Source organism: Hordeum vulgare, chromosome 2H (assembly GCF_904849725.1).
Source record: "Hordeum vulgare subsp. vulgare chromosome 2H, MorexV3_pseudomolecules_assembly, whole genome shotgun sequence".
Classification (NCBI taxonomy): Eukaryota; Viridiplantae; Streptophyta; class Magnoliopsida; order Poales; family Poaceae; genus Hordeum; species Hordeum vulgare.
Genome location: NC_058519.1, coordinates 660,909,278 through 660,929,980, shown reverse-complemented (window position 1 = coordinate 660,929,980; position 20,703 = coordinate 660,909,278). Strand labels below are relative to the sequence as shown.

Below are 20,703 nucleotides of genomic sequence, written 5' to 3'. Positions count from 1 at the left end.
TGCGCCGGCCGTGCAGTCGGCCGTCCCGAGCCAGGCGCATGTGGTGTTAGTGGTGGCCGCCACCCACGTCGGCGCCAAGAGGTGGCGTGCTGGCCAGCACGTCGTCGCCACGGCCACCGCCTCCGTCGCCTCGTTGGATCTCTCTGCTTCATCACGGAGACATAAGTGTTACACTAGTAGAAAACGGGACTTTGGCCTGGACCATTTAGTCCCGGAGTGCCTCTGGGCCGGGACTAAAGGCCCGGCCACGTCGCCCCAATTCTCAATGCCTCCCTCGAGGCTTTAGTCCCGGGCCTTAAGGAGCCTTTAGTCCCGGTTCGTGTCCCAAACCGGGATTAAAGGGCTACGCGGCGGGCAGTGGTGGTGGCAACCATTCGTATCCCCCTTTAGTCCCGGTTGGTGGCTCAACCCGGGACTAAAGGGCTAACACGCGGCGGGCAGTGGTGGTGGCAACCATTCGTATCCCCCTTTAGTCCCGGTTGGTGGCTCAACCCGGGACTAAAGGGCTAACACGTGGCCTGCCGTAGTGGGGCGACCGTTGGCATACCTCTTTAGTCCCGGTTGGTGGTTGAACCCGGGACTAAAAGCCTAACACGTGGCCTGCCGTAGTGGTGGCAACCGTTTGGTATGCCTCTTTAGTCCCGGTTGGTGGCTCAACCCGGGATTAATGGCCCAAACAGTTTGCATCCCGCGTCGTTTCGGGCGATGAAAAGCACGAACCAAAGCGTACAGTCGCCATTTCTCTGTTCTTCTTCTCTCTCGCGTCGCCCTCTCTGTTCTTCTTCTCTCTCGCGTCGCCCTCTCTGTTCTTCTCCTCTCTTCTTCGCTTCTCTTCTTCCACCATGCCAACTATCTTTCGTGAGGTGGTCGCGCATGGCGCGACGAAGCTCCGTGTCGTGTACACGAACCTGAGCACGGAGGTGCCGTATTTCCTTCAACAGTTGAAGGAACGATGGTTTAACCACGCACCGGATCATGAGAAGTTCTTCGGGCTTGATCTGGAGTACACGGCTGATCAACGTGGTGTTGCCGTCATCCAAATATGCTTCGCAAGCCATGTCTTGATCTTCCAATGGGCGAAGTAAGTTTTGAGGCTTTCTTTGATCCAAGATAATCCCTCCCCTAGGGTCACTACTCCCACGTTCACATGGATTTTGTGTATTTGTGTATCTGATTAAGTAGCGTAGTAGATTTTGTGTATTTGTACATTTGATTTAGTAGTGTAGTATATGTGGAATTAGTTTTAGTAGTGTAGTATCCGATTATATTTAGTAGAAATTAATTTGTTAGTGTACAATTTTTTAGTGTTCAATAGGTTTTAGTGTTGAATAGGACATGCTACTCTTTTGTGTTGATTTAGTAGTGTAGCTAGAGTCCGATTATACTTAATATTATATTTAGTAGGAATTGATTTATTTGTGTTCATTTATAATTCACATTGAATCGAATTTTGTCAATCCGATAAGACTTAGTTTGTAGTTTGGATTTACTAGTTAACAAGCTTTCATTTGTTTGCATATTATGCATAATGTCCATAATCTATCATAGTGAATTCCACGTATAAGTTTATTTGTTTCTATCATAGTTGGTTCCCTTCAAATAGTTGTAGTGAAACAATTTTGATTAGTTGAAGGGGAGCACAATCTAATTGGAATAGTTTTCCATAATCTGAAAAATCGTATTAGAATGAACTAGTGTTTAATATGTTCCATTGGAATCATAGTTGGTTCGCTTCAAATAGTTGTAGTGAAACAATTTTGATTAGTTGAAGGGGAACACAATCTGATTGGAATAGTGTTCCATAATCTGAAAAATCGTATTAGAATGAACTAGTGTTTAATATGTTCCATTGGAATCATAGTTGGTTCGCTTCAAATAGTTGTAGTGATCTATCTAGGTTCCATTGCATATGTTCTATATGAATCCTAAAGATAAGTTTCTCTTTAGTTGTAGTGAAACATGTTTCCTTATTGCAGCAGTATGTAACATTTGGTCCATTTTAATTTGTTTCTGTTGCAGGAGTGACAAGCATTGTCCAGGACTCATGGAGTTCCTTCGCAGCGGCGTCACTTTTGCTTCCATTGACATAAGGAACGACAGGATGAAGATGAGGCACAGCTTCGGTATTGAGATACCAGCTGGTTGCCTCGTTGATATCCGATATTCAAGCTTCAACATGACAGGACTTCGATGGCTCGTATGGCAGTTGCCTTGATCGACGATTCATATGCTGATATGAAGACCAGTTTCCCAAGGTCTCAGCACAGACTTTGGGAGAAGGGCCCACTTGATGATATCAACATTGACTATGCAGCAAAAGATGCATATGTTTCATACGAGTTGTACCGCAAGATTCGAGTCGTCCACTATGGCCAGCGTCACCTCGAGGAAGGTGGACATTCTGATTCAGATGATTCAGACGAGTAGTGTTCTTAACGTCGAACACTTGTATATATATCTATTGTAGCTATTATTATGTACTGTTTGGACTAGTATCATGTACTTCTTGGACCAATTTATATATGTCTAGTTTTTGTTTGTGCCATTGTAGTTTCCAAATTTGAATGGTTTAGCACTTTCTAACTTCATTTGCTACTTTTGAATGGTTTAGCCCTTTCTAACTTCATGGTATCATGCATTTCGACCACATATATATACAAAAAGTCTTTAGTTCAAATAAGTTCAAAAAATGAAATCCCTTTTGTAACAGATCTGTTTTTGATTAAAACAATCACTTCTCCTTCTTCTCCTTGTGCTAGATATTGGTTATGCACTAGGGGAAGTAGGAGTAGCGACCATCATCGACGGTTGAAAAATTAGGTGAGCTAGTGTCCATCATATATGAGAGAAGAATAAATCCCTTTGTGATGTGCCTTTGAATGGTGCATTTTGAGCACACAAAAAGTATGGAGTTCAAATAAGTAAAAAAATGAAATCCCTTTGTAAGAGATGAGTTCTCATTCGAAACCCTGCTACTTCGAGAGAGATTGTCAGTTTTGTACACGAAGTCCATCCAGTTTTTGTCGTAGCCCTCTCAACTTTTTAACACATGCTATGTGGGTGAAATGATGATAGCATGCCAACTTTCATAATTTTCAAAGTTCATTTGAAGTGCTTTTCAATTTCAGGGTCAACTAGCTCAAAAAAAAGTAAATGCAAGAAATATACCAAATGAAGTCAGAAATTGTTGAAATTTTGTGATGTGCCTTTGAATGGTGCATTTTGAACACACAAAAAGTATGGAGTTCAAATAAGTTTAAAAAAATGAAATCCCTTTGTAAGAGATGAGTTCTCGTTCGAAACCCTGCTACTTCGAGAGAGATTGTCAGTTTTGTACACGAACTGCATTCAGTCTTTGTCGTAGCCCTCTCAACTTTTTAACACATGCTATGTGGGTGAAATGATGATAGCATGCCAACTTTCAACATTTCCAGAGTTCATTTGTAGTGCTTTTCAATTTCAGGGTCAACTAGCTTAAAAAAATAAGTAAATGCAAGAAATATACCAAATTAAGTCAGAAATTGTTGAAATTTTGTGATGTGCCTTTTAATGGTGCATTTTGAACACACAAAAAGTATGGAGTTCAAATAAGTTTAAAAAAATGAAATCCCTATGTAAGAGATGAGTTCTCGTTCGAAACCCTCCTACTTCGAGAGAGATTGTCAGTTTTGTACACGAACTACATCCAGTCTTTGTCGTAGCCCTGTCAACTTTTTAACACATGCTATGTGGGTGAAATTATGATAGCATGCCAACTTTCAACATTTCCAGAGTTCATTTGTAGTGCTTTTCAATTTAAGGGTCAACTAGCTCAAAAAAAATAAGTAAATGAACGAAATATAACAAATGAAGTTAGAAATTGTTAAAATTTTGTGATGTGCCTTTGAATGGTGCATTTTGAACACACAAAAAGTATGGAGTTCACATAAGTTTTAAAAAAATGAAATCCCTTTGTAAGAGATGAGTTCTCGTTCCAAACCCTGCTACTTCGAGAGAGATTGTCAGTTTTGTACACGAACTGCATCCAGTCTTTGTCGTAGCCCTCTCAACTTTTTAACACATGCTATGTGGGTGAAATGATGATTGCATGCCAACTTTCAAGATTTCCAGAGTTCATTTGTAGTGCTTTTCAATTTCAGGGTCAACTAGCTCAAAAACAAATAAGTAAATGCACGAAATATAACAAATGAAGTCAGAAATTGTTGAAATTTTGTGATGTGCCTTTGAATGGTACATTTTGAACACACAAAAAGTATGGAGTTCAAATAGGTTCAAAAAAATGAAATCCCTTTGTAAGAGATGAGTTCTCGTTCGAAACCCTGCTACTTCGAGAGAGATTGTCAGTTTTGTACACGAACTGCATCCAGTCTTTGTCATATCCCTCTCAACTTTTTAACACATGCTATGTGGGTGAAATGATGACAGCATGCCAACTTTCAACATTTTCAGAGTTCATTTGTAGTGCTTTTGAATTTCAGGGTCAACTAGCTCAAAAAAATAAGTAAATGCACGAAATATAACAAATTAAGTCAAAATAACAAAATAGATAATAGTTTGGATAGTCAAAATTATTAGTTATGAAAATAAAAAATAGTTTTGCATTATTTATTCAATTTGAAACACTTTTCATTATCATAGTTTTGTCAAATTCTCAAATATGCAAAAAGAATTTTTAATAAACATAGTTTTTAATTGAAAATAAGAAAATAGATAATAGTTTGGATAGTCAAAATTATTAATTATGAAAATAAAAAATAGTTTTGCATTATTTATTCAATTTTAAACACTTTTCATTTTCATAGTTTTGTCAAATTCTCAAATATGGAAAAAGAATTTTTAGTAAACATAGTTTTTAATTGAAAATAACAAAATAGATAATAGTTTGGATAGTCAAAATTATTAATTATGAAAATAAAAAATTGTTTTGCATTATTTATTCAATTTGAAACACTTTTCATTATCATAGTTTTGTCAAATTCTCAAATATGCAAAAAGAATTTTTAATAAACATAGTTTTTAATTGAAAATAACAAAACAGATAATAGTTTGGATAGTCAAAATTATTAATTATGAAAATAAAAAATAGTTTTGCATTATTTATTCAATTTGAAACACTTTTCATTATCATAGTTTTGTAAATTCTCAAATATGCAAAAAGAATTTTTAATAAACATAGTTTTTAATTGAAAATAAAAAAATAGATAATAGTTTGGATAGTCAAAATTATTAATTATGAAAATAAAAAAAATTGAAACTATATTCGAGATCATAGAGAAAATTCAACCTAAATTATCATTTGAATTTAGATTGAATTTTCCCTATAATTTCTAATATAGTTACAATTTTCAGTGAGTTTAGGCCCGTAAGCCTGCTTTAGAGAGGAGCTCGATGGAGAAGCTGCGACGGGGCTTATAAACAAGTGTTAGTCGTGGGACTAAACTTATCGTACAGCCGTGGAGGGGCTTTAGTCCCGGTAGGAGCCACGCCCCGGGACTAAAGACCCCCTTTAGTCCCGGTTGGAGCCACGCCCCGGGACTAAAGACCCCCTGCTTCCCGCCTCTTGGTCTGCCCAAAAAGAGGCCTCTAGTCCCGGGTCGTGGCTCCACCCGGGACTAAAGGGGGTCTTTAGTCCCGGCCCGAGCCACGCACCGGGACTATAGATCCACCTATATAAGCGGGACTTCGAAAATTTCTAACCCAATTCGTCCATTTCTCTTCTTCTTCCTCTCGTTCTCCTGCCCGGCGCGGCACAACGACGAACGTAACCAACGCCGTCAGGCTGCCCGCCGTCCTTCTCGCCGTCGCGCCGTCCTCCTCGCCGTCGCGCCGTCCTCCTCGCCGCCGCGTCGTCCTCCTCGCCGTCGCGTCATCCTCCTAGCCATCGCGTCGTCCTCCTCGCCAACACTCCAGCCATTAAGCCCCCCGCCCCCTCCTCCCCAACACTCCGGCCAGTATAGAAGAAAAGAAGAAAAAGGAGAAGAGAAGAAGAAAAAGGAGAAGAAAGGAAGAAAAAGGAGAAGAAAAGAAGAAAAAGAAAAGATTTTTTTGTCATTTAATTCCTATTGTTATTAGGTTTGTGCTAGATTATTAGGGTTAGTAATATTTAGAATTAGGTTAGGGTTACAAGAAGAAGAAATATGAACAAAAATAAGAAAATAAGATTAGGAAAAATGAAAATAAGAAGAGGAGGAGAAGAAAAGAAGAAAAAGTCTATATTGTATAGTGTATATGCTTAAGTGTATAGTGTATATAGTGTATAGTGTATAAGGAGAGGAGAAATTTTGCTATAGTGTATATAGTGTATAGTGTATAAGAAAAGAAGAAAAGAAGAGGAGGAGGAGAGAAGAAAAGAAGAGGAGGAGAAGAGAAGAAAGAAGAGGAGGAGAAGAAAAATGAAAATAAGTGTTAATAGTTTAATTTTGCTATTGTATATGCTTAAGTGTTAATAGTTTATTTTTAGCAAGAAAATTAATAGAACTAGTTTATTTTTTTAGTTTATTTTACGATGCCTATCCCGCATCCTTGTCATCGACTCGGCGGAGGACACCTGTTTGATCAAAGGGGCCCTGTCCGGGACTGGGCTCCGCCCGGCTGGTATTGGGAGGTGCTACCTTCCGGGAGGCGTAGGTTGGTGAGGAGCCAGCCCGTCGTTGACCCGATCCTTGTTTGGTGGCGGTCGCGTGGGCCAGTGAGGGTGCCGAGGCTTCCGGACACCGTGGAGGTGGTACGTAACCGTGTCAGCGAGGAGGATGAGCACGTCCGTCGCTACATGGTTGCGTTGGAGGGCAGGTTCGAGCATACCTGGCAGGTTCTTCGGGGATCTCACTGGAGCTATGATCCTGTGATGGTTCCTTCTCTTTGGGTGTCCAGCGCCCGCGCCGATACCCGTCGGGCGCTACAGTTCTAGATGTATTAGTGATGCTATATGTATGATAGTATTCGAGGAGTATTAATGATAATATTCGACGATGTATGGACAAAAGTGATGATGTATTAGCTTATAATTGAATGCATGCTAATTTGAATACTACTTTATTTTACGATTTGGTTTTGCTTAGTGAATGCTCAACTTGGAAATTTACTCCTACTTTGAATACTATGCAGAAATCTAGGAGTCTCAAATTGGAAATGTACTCCTACTTTGGTTTTTGGTACAAAGGTTAAGAGAATCCGTTTTTTGCAGAACTATGGATCCACATATCAGGAACCTCGAAGAGGAAGAACTTCTGGAAGATATAATCAAAGACGGCCCCGACGTTGAACCAGCTGACTCTCCGTCGTTATATCTAAACCAGGACGTTGGAATGGAGGTCGAGCGACACGAAGATGAAGCCGATGGGCAGGAGATAGGTCCAATGATGGAGAAGGTGATAGCTCCACTGATGGAGAAGCCGGTGAAGAGGAGAAGTTCGGCGAGGTATACATATGAAGTTCGACAATCACTTGTAATATGTGAAAATATTGGAGATAGCTCTATATTGTATACATATACATTCATTTGACAAATGTTTCTCCCTCTTAGGCCTCCACATCGAGCAAAACTACGAAACGAGGCCCGACTAGAAAGTTGGATGCACGGACGCATTACACATTTGAGGTGATATTTCCTACGGGCGAACCCAAGCTTCCTAAGAATGCTGCTGACACATTCAAGAAGCAATGCGGAGTTCTTGTTAGGGATCACGTCCCGATCAGCGTTCGGGAGTGGAACAAGCGCAAAGGGGCAGCCGATAGTGACTATGTCGCCGAAAGGTACAAAGATAATCTTTGGAATGATCTCATGTCACATTTCAACCTGCCAGAATGTGAGAATGAAGACGCCGCAGACAAACTGAGGGCCAAAGTCAAGCAGTGGACTCTGAAGAAGATGGTCGAACTGTTCCGTAGCTGGAAGAAGAAGCTATGGAAAAACTATCTGAAGACACAGAAAGTGCCAGTATTCGAGGGGTATCTAGCCAAGCAGGCGAATCACTGGAAGGCATTTCAAGAGTACAAGGAGTCAGAAGATGCCCAGGCATTATCAGAAAAGAACAAGATAAATGCCGACAAGAAGATATATCACCAAAAGCTGGGGCCAGGGGGCTATGAGACTGCCATCCCAAAGTGGGATAAGAAAGAGCAAGATCTGATAGATAAAGGCGTCGTACCTGAACCACTCCGTGATGAGTGGGAATTGAGAGCAAGAAATTGGTTCCTTGCGCATGATGGGTCGTACAACGAAACAACAGGGGACCTCATCTGCAATGACAATCTTAGGATACCCAGGGAGAATTGGAAAAGGATAGTGAAAGAAATTAAGGAGGGAAGAAGAAAGTTCACTGCAGATAGAGAGAAAGATTTGCTCACACTGGTCCTCGGCAATGACGAACATGGAGGACGAACGCGAGGCTTCGGTCCTTCTTACCCGTGGTGGCTTGGGTTTGCCAGAGACCAAGACACTTACAGAAGCCGAGAGAGAGCAAAGAAGCGGCAGCAGGATGAGGAGAATGACAAGTTCAACCAGTTGCTTGCCAGGATTAACGAGCAACAGAAGCAGATTGATGAGCTTAGAGGAGTACCGCGCCAGGAAGATCCTGCAGTTGATATTACCGGCGCCCCATCTAAGCGGAAAAGCAGCGTGGCTGAATCTGAGGCCCCGCCCGACGATGAACGAAGAATGATAGAGGGCAGTCCCGGCTACCCCGTGGATGGAATCAAGGAGTCAACATCATGTGAACTCCATCAGAAACTCAAGAACATATCCATGAAGGTGGCCGTCGGACAAGCTTTACCTTCTGGCCCTGATGCACGCTGGCATGGCCGTGAGATTCCAGCTGGCTTTGCTAAAGTCGGGGTGGATGAAATCATGACGGGGTTTAATGATATGGAGCTCGACATAGCTGGACCCGAAGATGAGAGGACACTCGGAGAAGTACTGGGTGGAGTCATCCTATGGGACAAGAACTACATCAAGCTTCCAGGCTCGGCCCCAAGGACAACACCGCCTCCGAGTCGTCGCAGGTCACCTACACCTCCATTACCTCCAAGCCCTCCACATGACGTCGGCCAGCACAACACGAGTCCATCTCGATCACCGCCGCCGGACTTGGGTCGTCCGTCTCCGCCGCCGCCCGCACATGATACTAAGCGGAAGCGTGCCAGCAAGAACGCTTTGTCGATGATTTCTAAGCGACGGAGCTCCCCAAAGCGCAAACTATCGCCCCTCCCAAAGGTACCTCATGCTAATCTTCCTATCAGACCTTATGATCGTACCCCCGAGGAAAACGCCAGGATAGCAAAGGAACAACATGAGGCGCAGATGAAAAGGAAGGAACCCGAGCCCCGCCCGAAATACACCGAGAAGAACATAGCATGGGCAAAAGACTTCATAACCACTCCATCACAGTATGACTTACACTATAAGCCTGATGACTATACACGCACATTGCAGAAGGAAGTGAAAAAGAGCAAGTCACATGCAAGTGCAAGTGGGAGCAAATCAAGTTCAACTACAAGCAAGAAAAAATCAGACGTTCCTCAGCTTGGACAACAGGCCAAACAGTCGATCCCACCCCTCAAGGTGTTAACCGAGAATGTTCCCCCTCCGGTGCAGGGGCAAGCTTTTGAAAACACAAAGGAGTTGGCGGATGAATGTGGTATCTCGGTTGAAAATTTGCTGGCTAATTCCCAAGACGACAGGATACCCAAGGCTGCGGTAGCCCTTAAGCCACAGTTTGTCATGGGAGAGCCTTTGGTCAGCAAAGATGATCTCCCAACAAATATGCGTTACTTGCATAAATGGTACTTAAGTGAGTCAAAGAATGGGAGAACGATGATCTCGCTGAGTGTCCCACAGGAGTACTACGGCCGCTCCGAAGAAATCCATATCGACTTTGATGAACTCTTCCAGATGTACAATGGCGACGCCCTCGAAAAATCGCTTATGAGTTGCTATTGTCTGTAAGTTTTTTAATTTGTTGTCTACATATAACTTGTTTAGTTATTTCAATTCATTGTCTATATATAACTTGTACTCTATTATGCAGAATGAAGATTCTGGAGTGTAAAAGTAAGAGTATCATAAATATTGGGTTTATTGATCCAGATAAAATACATATAGCGACGCTAACTAATTATCCCAAGGAGACGGAGGAAAACCTTCTAAGGTTTCTAAGGGATCAAAATTTCTGTGACCACATACTGTTTCCATACAACTTCAGGTGAGGGTCTTTACTCTGTTGTGTCCATTCACTTATAAGTGTAATTGATAAGTTACTCACACACACACACATATATATATATACATGTGCAGCTTCCATTGGATTCTGTTGGACATTCAAATTGATAAGGGAATAGTTGATGCCTTCGATCCATTATCGAGACCCTTGGAATAGTTCCAAATCCTGCAGGACATGCTCCAAGTGTAATTTTAATCATTCTTGCGCTCTATCGGTCTCTTTCGATGATTTTCTGATATATCAATTAATGAAAAACTTAGCAAATCATTATCCTTGTCGGGCAGGGTTTGGAATCGGTTCAAGTGCTTGACTCCCGGTAACTTTCCTGAGAAGCTGACCTTTAGAGCGGCTCAGGTAAGTAGTAGTATGATATACTTCTATTAATTTTCAATACATTTATGATGCTAGATTATTATTTTGGTTATATATATTCCATTCTCGTAAAGTGCGACCAGCAGCCACGGGGAACGCATCTATGCGGATACTACGTTTGCGAGACCATTCGCACGTTTACCTCTGAGTTCAAGGAGCACAGATTCGACGTAAGCAATGAACATTTACACCTCTATTTTTACCCGTCATTCTTTGTTATCATGACTGATATTCATATTCATCTCCTCTTCTTATATAGCACACGGCCATGAGGACGAAGGTCCTACCAGAGCAACGCGCGATTGCTGTTGCAGAGGAGCTTGCGGGATTTCTGAGGACGGAAGCTATAGAAGACAAAGGACGATTTAGTGTAGCTAAGGGTCATTAGTGATGTTCGTCCATGTAATCGAATAGACGGGCTCTAGTCCCGATAATTCAGATCTCCATATAATTGTATATATATGATCGCTTGTAAGATAAGTTAATCTTATATATATATGCATAATTATTTCTATTTTAAATTATATGAAAACTAATTCCCGAACACAAAACGAGGCATCACGTTAATCTCCTGAACACCTAAACCCTAAAACCCTAAAACCCAAAAATAATTTCATTCAAAAAAAAACCCAAAAGCCAGCAAAATATGAAAATCTTTAGTCCCGGACCGTGTAACGAACCGGGACTAAAGGGCCTGCCCCTGGGGCGCTACGAGGCGCCCACGTGGAGCACCTTTAGTCCCGGCTTGTAAGAGGGCCGGGACGAAAAAGTTAGGCCTTTAGTCCCGCCCCTTTAGTCCTGGTTGGTGAACCGGGACTAAAGCCCCTTACGGGCCGGGGCTATAGGCCCTGTCCCCACTAGTGTTATTCTATTTTATGACATTTTACCTAGGAGAGAGGACTAGGTCCTATGAGATAGAAGTTTTTCTGGTTAATATTAACTTAGCATGACCGATTAGGATGATGACTATTAGATGTTTTTTTTTCTGTTTTATGAGATTTTAACTTGGTATGATTAAAATGATGATGAGTTGTTAGATGAGTAAGATGATGATGAGCTATATGTCATAATATTTGGTTAAAGTGGATGCATGCAAGTGATCGATATATGAAACCCCTAAAACCCTGCTTTCAGGAAAAAAACCTAGCGTCTGCTGACGTGTGGCTAGGCATGGATGGATCCCGCATTCGCCACCCGCGCACGCCATGGATGCAGCTCCGCCTCGCTGACGCATGGTGGATGTAGCAACAAATATGTCGATAGTAGCAAAATCAACAGATAATTGCAGCAAAACCATCACACCGTCGTCACCGGTCTCAGCTTCGGCGTGATTGATGTAGCAAAAAAAATTGTCTATGGTAGCAAAATAAAAGAACGGGTGCAGGAAAACATCTGGCCACTTATAGCAAAACAATGGTTGTAGCAAAACTGTCCGCTTGTTCTAGCTTTTTTCGTTGCCGGTTCTAGCAAAAACCAACAAAGGTTGCAACAAAAATCATCGTCCCCACCGTGATGGGTCGCAACTCCGTTGTGAATGGATGTAGCAAAAAGTTAACCGGACGTAGAAAAAAACCATAATGCTTGCAACAACAAAATTCGTCACCGTCGTCGCCCCGTTCGTAGCCTGGATCTTCCATGGCTGTGGGGGCCATGGAGGCATCCAGTTGTCGACGGACAAGGCGATGAGCACACTCCTACTGTGGGTGGTCATGGAGAGGGGTACATCTGGCACATGCGGTCCACACACGACACAAACAAGGCCTATTAGGCGACGATGGCGGCGACAACCAGCTACCGGCGTCCATGATGACGAGAACCACCTCCTGGCTTTAGGTGGAACGGAGAGAAAGATACAATAGAATATGGATGGAGATAAGAAAGAAAGAGATAAGGACATAGGTCACAAACGGTGTGTGGACCTCCAACTGCCACGCGTGGGAGATGAGGCTAATTAAGGCTTTAATTAGCCAATAGATTGAACGACCCGCACGTGACTGATGGAAGAATCGGCTGGCACGCCCGGTATAAACATTTACCTTATGTAAACTTCGTGTGTCCATACAGCAGATCCCTACATTGTAGCAAAATTCGTGTCAACATATTGCAAATCCCAAAAGTAGGTACGCTATTGTAGTGACATGAAGGGAAGGAAAAATAGGCGGACGGTGGTACGTGCATACGAACATGTTTTGCAATGGTTAAAAAGAGCGAGCGAACGAAAATGCGTTGAGCAGATGAAAAAATTTGAGAGATAGACGAATAGATAGTCCTCCTTTATTATATTGATAGAGATAATATTCCGACTTCAACCTTTTCGTAGAAGAGGTATCCGTCCGATTATTACAAAATGTAGCCAACACTATAAAAACAAACCACCACAGACATAATACATCACATAAGAACTAGTTCCAACTTATTAACCAATCCCAAAAATAAGAGACCATCCTTGGGGCAGGAAGACAAACATAGCCATCGCCTTTATAGTGCGAAAACATTATTGAACGTTCCTAAATCTCATCACTCCGTAGTAAAAGCGTCAATTGTCGGAGCCTATAAGTGTCTCCGAATAAGACCTGCGGAAAAGTTTTAGGTCGGCAATTATCAAACACAACATCATTCCTTGAGATCATATTGCACAAGAAAACATCGAAGCCCGAGATAACAAATTTAAAGATGAATTTAGACTTGCTTACCTAGACCATTGAGGCCAAAACTATCTAGGGTAGATAGGTCGATATCTGGATTCCACTCGATCGTTAAGATTTTCTCCTGTGGCACGCCATGGTCTAAAAGGACTCCAGTGATTACCTGTAATGCAGAGGGCGTCATCAGTATCATCTTTGCATTGATTTTGCTTGAAGATCATCCAAATTTAGGACAAGTAGCATAATGTATGTACTTGCAAAAACGATGAGGTGCACCTGATTTAGGTATCAGGAGAACATGCTAATACTACCAAATTCATCTAATTGGGGAGGTGCAATAAATCTTGATATAGACTCTGAACTGAAGCGAGAGCAATAAAGATGAACTGGAGCGAGAGCAATAAATAAAGTGTATTAATTCATGCATAATTTCGTGCAGTTGTAGCTAGTGTGACTCACAAGTAGTACGCACAAATTTTCATAATTTGATGCAGTATTAGTGTAGTAGTGTGACACAAGTAGTAAACAGAATTTTTCATAGGCTCAACACGCAAAGCAAAAAGGTAAGGTTATGCAAAAAAAAAAAGGATCCTAAGACAACAAATATGTGCACCTCTTTCAGTATAAGCGGTCCAACAATTACGGCTCCGGTAGAAAGTGGATTTCCTATTATCCCATTGAGTGTGTGTTCCAAGAAAGGTTCCTGCATTCAAAAGTAATGTCATTTACAAGGATGTATGTAGCTGCAGCGAACCTGTAATTTACAAGAGAAAACAAAACGATGGTGGATTATTTCTTGTATTACCTGAATATGTTCTTTTTTGAGCGTGAGCGGTACTACTTTAACTCCAGTTTCCTCCCACTTCTTGAACCTCTCCTGTCATGCAAAAAGTTATACATGTTTTGTTACGAGCTGAAGGCTTGTCTAGTGAATATATATATATGCTTAGATTTACACGCAGCAGATATAAATATATATAGGGCGAAATTCTCCCATGGATAACCTGGTATGGCATGGATTGCATATCTTTGGCAGCGTAATAAAGCCTGACATCGGCTCTTTGAGAGGCAGAAAAACCAGACTCGATAAGTGCACGAATCGGACTGCATTAAGAAGTAGACAAGATTAATTTGGGCATGATCCCAATCAATCAAATCAATCAAAGAAGGAAAAGAGGTAAATATGAGACCTCACCTGATCCCCTCTGCAGCGGCGAACAGGAGCACGGTCTCCGTGTCCTCGGGCGGATTTATGTTCTGGATGGCGAACCCCGTCCCCTTGACGGGCCCGATCTCCACAACATCCCCGACGTGGAGCTTGCACAGCAGCTCCGAGGTGGTGTGTGGCACGGACCTGACGAGCAAGTCGAACTGGAGCCCCGAATGAGGCGGCGAGGAGATGCACATGAAGGCCGGAGGGGGCCCTCCCAGGAGCGAGGGGATGCGGGTCAGGACGTACTGCCCTGGGGTGGTGTACGTGGCCACGAGGTCCGGGGCACCCGAGAGATCAAGGGTGATAAGGAAGATGGATTGGTCTTGGGTGGCGGGAGTGATGGCGGAGATAGGCACAGATGTCCAGGAGTCCCTTCGGAGGGCTCCATTCTGCTGCTGCTTTTGGACGACGCCATTCTGCTGCTGCGGCTGCTGCTGCTGCTGGGTTGTGAGGACAGCGCAGGCCGTGGTCAAGGAGCGGGGGCGGCGACGGAGGAAGGGGATCATCGGGAGCGGAGAGGCGGAGGCGGCGCAGCTGGGAGGCGGCCTCAGGAGCATGCAGGTGGCGGAGGCCATTGCGGGTGGACGGTGGGAGGCGGGAGAGTGATCAACCGATTGATGGATGGAGGAGAATGGTGAGTTGGTGGTGGTGGCAACCACGCCCGGGCTGCCTGCCAATTTATACTTGCGCTACTTAGCAAGCAAGCTGTAGTGATATGTGCTCAAGTTCCTTTCACAAATGGCTTGGGTGGGTGCGTTTTCCTCACATGCATGCTGTGCACTTGGACAGCAAGGTACACAGGCCCACGAACCTCAAGACAAACATACGTGATAAGTTTTTCCAAACCGGTAGGCGACCGAGCCGCATGGAAAACGCGAACACGTACGGCATTGGTCCCTCGATCATGGCCGGGTTCATGCATGCATGCCCGATACTCATCACCGTACTAGTTACTGTTCATGTCATGTGAGTCCATCAACGGACAGTACGTAGCAATAAACGTGCTCATGAGGGAGTACAATAATTGAATGCACCGCGCCACATGCTATGTGAATCACAGTTACTGAAACAAACCGACGTATACAACACCAGTACTCGGGTCAGCTGATCCAAATCCATTAGTGACGCACCGCTACATTCAGCGACGTAGTGGAAAAATCTTATAGGTAAAATGTTATTAGTGACGCACCGCTACATTCAGCGGCGTAGTGGAAAAATCTTATAGGTAGAATGTTATTAGTGACGCACCGCTACATTCAGTGACGTAGTGGAATTCATGTGCCACCGATATAATATACATAGAGCTAGTAATCCGGTCAGCTGATCCAAATCCATCACGTACATAAGCTCATGCTAGTGCACAAGAGGAGGTCACATGGTAGCTTGAGATTGGTGCTGCTGATAGGTGGATCAAGATTCGTGTGTGATCCAATGGCCTACAACATCGCGAAACAAACACACAACCTGTGTGCCTTGTTGTGATTGGTCGATACCACGGAAGCACAGGCGTGGCGCACCGATTCTGCCAAGTTGCGTACTTTGCATCCAACGATGCCTTGCGCATCCTCCATGCAATATTTCATCCACTATCCCGGTCCTCGCTACTCAACTATGCGTCTCTCCATGGCAGTCCATGGCTGCATCCCCGACCGCCTAGCACGGACGCCAACAAGCGCGAAACCATATCCGTCGCGGTTCCACTATCCCGCCTCCTGTCTTCGGTGTTCGGTTGTCTCCGTAGCCGGAGTCAACCACCTCGCCCAGCACGTCGACTCCGCCGCCATCCTCGACAGCTCCGGCTAATGCCCCGCTAGTGTGCTGACTCGCCCAGCACGTCAACACCGTCAGGCGCGCGCGAACACGGACGCCAACAAGCGTGAAACCATCTCCCCCGCGGATCCAATATCCCGCCTCCTGTATCCGGTGTTCGCTTGTCTCGGTAGCCGGAGTCAACCACCTCGCCTAGCACGTCGACTCCGCCACCATCCCCGACAGCTCCGGCCAATGCCCCGTTAGTGTGCTGACTCGCACAGCACGTAGACCACCACCTCCATCCTCGACGGCTCCGACCAACGCTCTGCCAGCATGCTACCTCTTACTCTTCACGCGCACGTGAACACCGTCACGAAGCGCGCTTCTGCCGACAACCTCCGTCCTCGAGGCGTCGACCATGGAGGTCCAATGAGGGGTGTTCGAAAGATTCAGGGTGTTCGAAGATTCGGGGTTAGAGGAAAGTTGGCTCCACGCTATATTGGCCCATTTTGAGGTTAGGGTTTTGAGATGAGGGGAAGGTGTGCGTTGGTGCTATCGTCAGCTAACAAGAAGAAGGCGATTTACCCAGGTTCAGGCCCCGAAGGGAACACCCTACTCCTGCTGGTCTGATCTGGTATTGAAGCGATATATGTTGCCTTCGAAAGTGCCCTTCTGCTCCCGAACTTTGAGCTCGGTGCACAGTAAAATAAAAAAAAACATTTTTAAAAATCTGTTTTTTTTAGACCAACATTGAAAAAAGTTTTAAATGTGTACAAAAAATTGGTATGAAATAACATTCCTACAAGTCATCGTAAAAAAAATCGATACTCAAAATGCCCTTTTCGAAGCATCGATTTTGATTTTTTTGCTAAACCTTGTAGGAATGTTATTTCATGCCAAAAAAATTACGAACTTAAATTTTTTATCAATGTTGGTCTTAAAAATATTTTGTAATTTTGTGAACTTTTATTTTTGATTTGACTGTTCACCGAGCTCAAATGAGTTCGGTAGCAGAAACTCTACGTCCTGCTGCCTTGTGTTTCTTTCATAAATGGCCTGGAGAAGTACGGCCCAGGTGACAAAAAAAAAACGTTTTTCTTGCGGCGTCGGTGCAGCAAGGTACAGAGGCCCACAAACCTCAAGACAAACATGGTCGTCGGCATAAGTTTGACCAAACCGGTAAGTGGCTGCTTGACGGAGGCGCATGGAAAATGCGAACACGCCGGAGCTCTGACAAACGGCATTGGTCCCTCGATCATCACCGGGTTCATGCATGCCCGATACTCATCAGCGTACTAAGTAACTGTTCATGCATATTGTCTTGTCATGTGAGTCACTCAACCAACAGTAGCAATAAACCGGGGTGTTGCGCGTGCTCATCACCGCATGAGGGATTACAATAATTGAGTGCACCCAGGGCCGGTCCTGGAGTTTCGGTGGTCCCGGGATGAACTCAAATAAATGGGGCCGTGACGATATAGGAGGAAAAAAATGATTCCGTGCATTGATAGTTTTTTTTTTCACAAAGCTATAATAAACAGTTGTAATTTTCATTGCTAAATAATACTCCCTCCGTTCCTAAATATAAGTCTTTTTAGAGGTTTCATTAGTGAACTACATATGGATGTATATAGACATACTTTAAAGTGTAGATTCACTCATTTTGCTTTCTATATAGACCCCTAGCGAAATTTCTTAAAAGACTTATATTTAGGAACGGAGGGACTATATGATAACAACGTCATACTTCAGGTACAAACCATATACCATAGAAGTTACATAGCATAAACAAAAATAGATGACGCTAACAAACCTGCAAGCCTTCGTTGATTATGAGAAACGGCTCCACCGTGCATCCATAGCAGTTTCATCTGTGTGCGTTATATATTAAAGTGTATTAAAACCATTACAACATAATATTCATACATAATTCTCATTATTGAACAACATATAGCTCTCTAGAGCATCTAATTAGAACATATATTGAAACTATAAAATTTAAATGCAACAACAAATGCGATCATAACCGCAACGAAGGTACCGATTTATCCAACGACATAATGATACTAAGCCTCAGTATGAATGACATATTTTCTAATCTTTTTAATCTTCAAACGCATTGCATCCATCTTGATCTTGTGATCGTCAACGACATCGGCAAATTCCAACTCCAATATCATCTTCTCCTCTTCAACTCTTTGTAATTTTTCTTTCAAGTGATTCTTTTCTTTCTCAACCCAATTTAACTTCCCGGCAAGAATTTTTATGTCGGCTGGAATTTCCGGTTCACATACCTCGTAGATTAAAAAATGTATGTCACATTGGTTGGCATAATTGTCATAAACACTAAATAAAACAAATAGTTATAAAAGATAATATATACCACATCCGAATCATAGACAGGACGAGGACCGATGGAGGCGGATACCAAAACCATCACACTATATAATAACAAACAATAATAAAAGTAAGAAAATTACATAAGTATCTATCTAAATCATACAAGTAAGAACTTTTTTCTTTTAGAAAAAAGATAAGAAGAAGAGGCTAACCACGGTTGTGCCGGCACCGAGATGGGCGCGGGCGATCGACGGCGGTGATGACAGGGACGGGACCGGACGGACCGCCAAAGCTACACAAAACTTGAGGAAAATGGAACTTGGACAAGGAGATTTGAGAGGAGAAAGCTTAAGTGTGTCTCGGGCATTTCATCGAACACCTCATGTGCATAGGAGATGAGCTAGAGCACCACAAAGTTCTCCCACGTCCGGCCAAAAAAATAGAGCAGTGCACTGCTCTGCTCGCGGGCACGGGGTATATATAGGCCAACCATTTGTCCCGGTTTGTGGACGGAACCGAGACTAAAGTTCAACATTTGGTCCCGGTTCCAGCCACAAACCGGGACTAATGGTTGTGGGCCAGGAGTGAGGCACATTGGTCCCGGATCATGTCTGGAACCGGGACTAAAGGGATCATACGAACCGGGACCAATGGCCTAGGAGGCACGGCCGACTCCGTGGCCTCACGAACCAGGACCGATGCCCCTATGGGTCCCGGTTCGTGAGTGAACCGGGACTAATTGGATTTCATCAAGTGGATCGAAGGCCTCTTTTCTACTAGTGCATTCGTCCTAGCCAAGGATGTGGTGTTGGTTTTCTATGTGAAAGACAAGTCTACCAAGCCGAGAAAAATAAAAGATAAGAAAGCGAATACATCACACGATGAGCGAAAGCGCCATATAGTTCTTTCAGGGAAAATAAATATTGTGGGAGTGGAGGACAAGACAGACATGTCACAAGATTATGAAAAGTTTCATGAAATTCTTCTTGTCAAAGTGAAGACTGACCCAAGCATCCTCTTAAATGATGAAGATTGTCCATGGTTACAGCGCAAAGGGACACACGCGGAGAAAAAGTTTTGTACACCAAGATCCCACTCTCGGATGTGACCGGCTTCACCGTTATCACTTTCTTCTATAGTGAGTTTCCGGACTTATGTGGAAAGACCCACTTCGGACAAACCGGAGGGAATCATTGTGTAAGAGTTATGGAATATATATGTGTGTTTTGGCATTTGAAACGCGAAAAAACATTATGTAGGAGTTAATCAATGCAATTATGTGCAAAGCACTACAAATAAACTCTGAAAAGGCTGAAACTTGGCATGGTATCATCATTTCATCCACATAGTATGTGCTAAAATTTTCAGAAGGTTACGACAAAAACTAGATGCATTTCGTGTACAAACTGGACAATCTCTACCGAAGTATCACGGTTTCGGATGAATACTCATTTCTTACAAAGGCATTTTATTTTTTAATCTTATTTCAACTCCATAGTTTTCGTACGTTCAATATGCACCATTCAAAGCCACGTCATCAATTTCCAGCACTTTCTAACCTCATTTGCTATTTTTCATGCATTTAATGATTTGTTTTGAGCTAAATGACCTTGAAATTAGAATAACTACAAATGAACTCTAAAAAGGCTGAAATTGGGCAAGGTATCATCATTTCGCCCACATAACATGTGCTAAAAAGCTAAGAGGGTTACGACAAAAATTGGATGCACTTCATGTACAAACTGGTTCAATAGTAACTTGATCCGAAGCTTCATGATCATCATCATTAACTTCCTCTTCAGTTGGCGTAGGCACCACAGGAACAATTTCCCGTGCTGCGCTACTCTCCGGTTCGAGCGGGGGTGTAATTACCCCCATCAAGTTCTACTTTCCTCCTACTTACTTCTTTCGAGAGAAACTCTTTCTCTAGAAAGGATCTGTTCTTGGCAACAAAGGTTTTACCTTCAGATCTAAGATAGAAGGTATACCCAATAGTTTCCTTAGGGTATCCTATGAATACACATTTCTCCGCTTTGGGTTCGAATTTTTCTTGTTCAAATTTCTTCACATAAGCATCGCAGCCCCAAACTTTAAGAAACGACATCTTAGGTTTCTTGCCAAACCATAGTTCATACGGTGTCCTCTCAACGGATTTAGACGGTGT

General features: G+C 43.2%; 1 protein-coding gene across 1 annotated transcript; it reads right to left on the bottom strand.

The window, feature by feature from the left end:
• Window positions 1-12,973: 12,973 nt before the first annotated feature.
• Window positions 12,974-15,106, bottom strand: LOC123431352 (fruit protein pKIWI502-like). Its single transcript, XM_045115163.1, has 6 exons — window positions 14,430-15,106; window positions 14,239-14,338; window positions 14,040-14,111; window positions 13,848-13,937; window positions 13,283-13,397; window positions 12,974-13,162 (listed from the first exon to the last, which is right to left on the bottom strand). Exons 1-6 carry the CDS (start codon window positions 15,020-15,022, stop codon window positions 13,140-13,142), a joined length of 993 nt encoding a protein of 330 aa, XP_044971098.1. The 5' UTR covers window positions 15,023-15,106; the 3' UTR covers window positions 12,974-13,139.
• Between the last annotated feature and the right edge of the window lie 5,597 nt (window positions 15,107-20,703).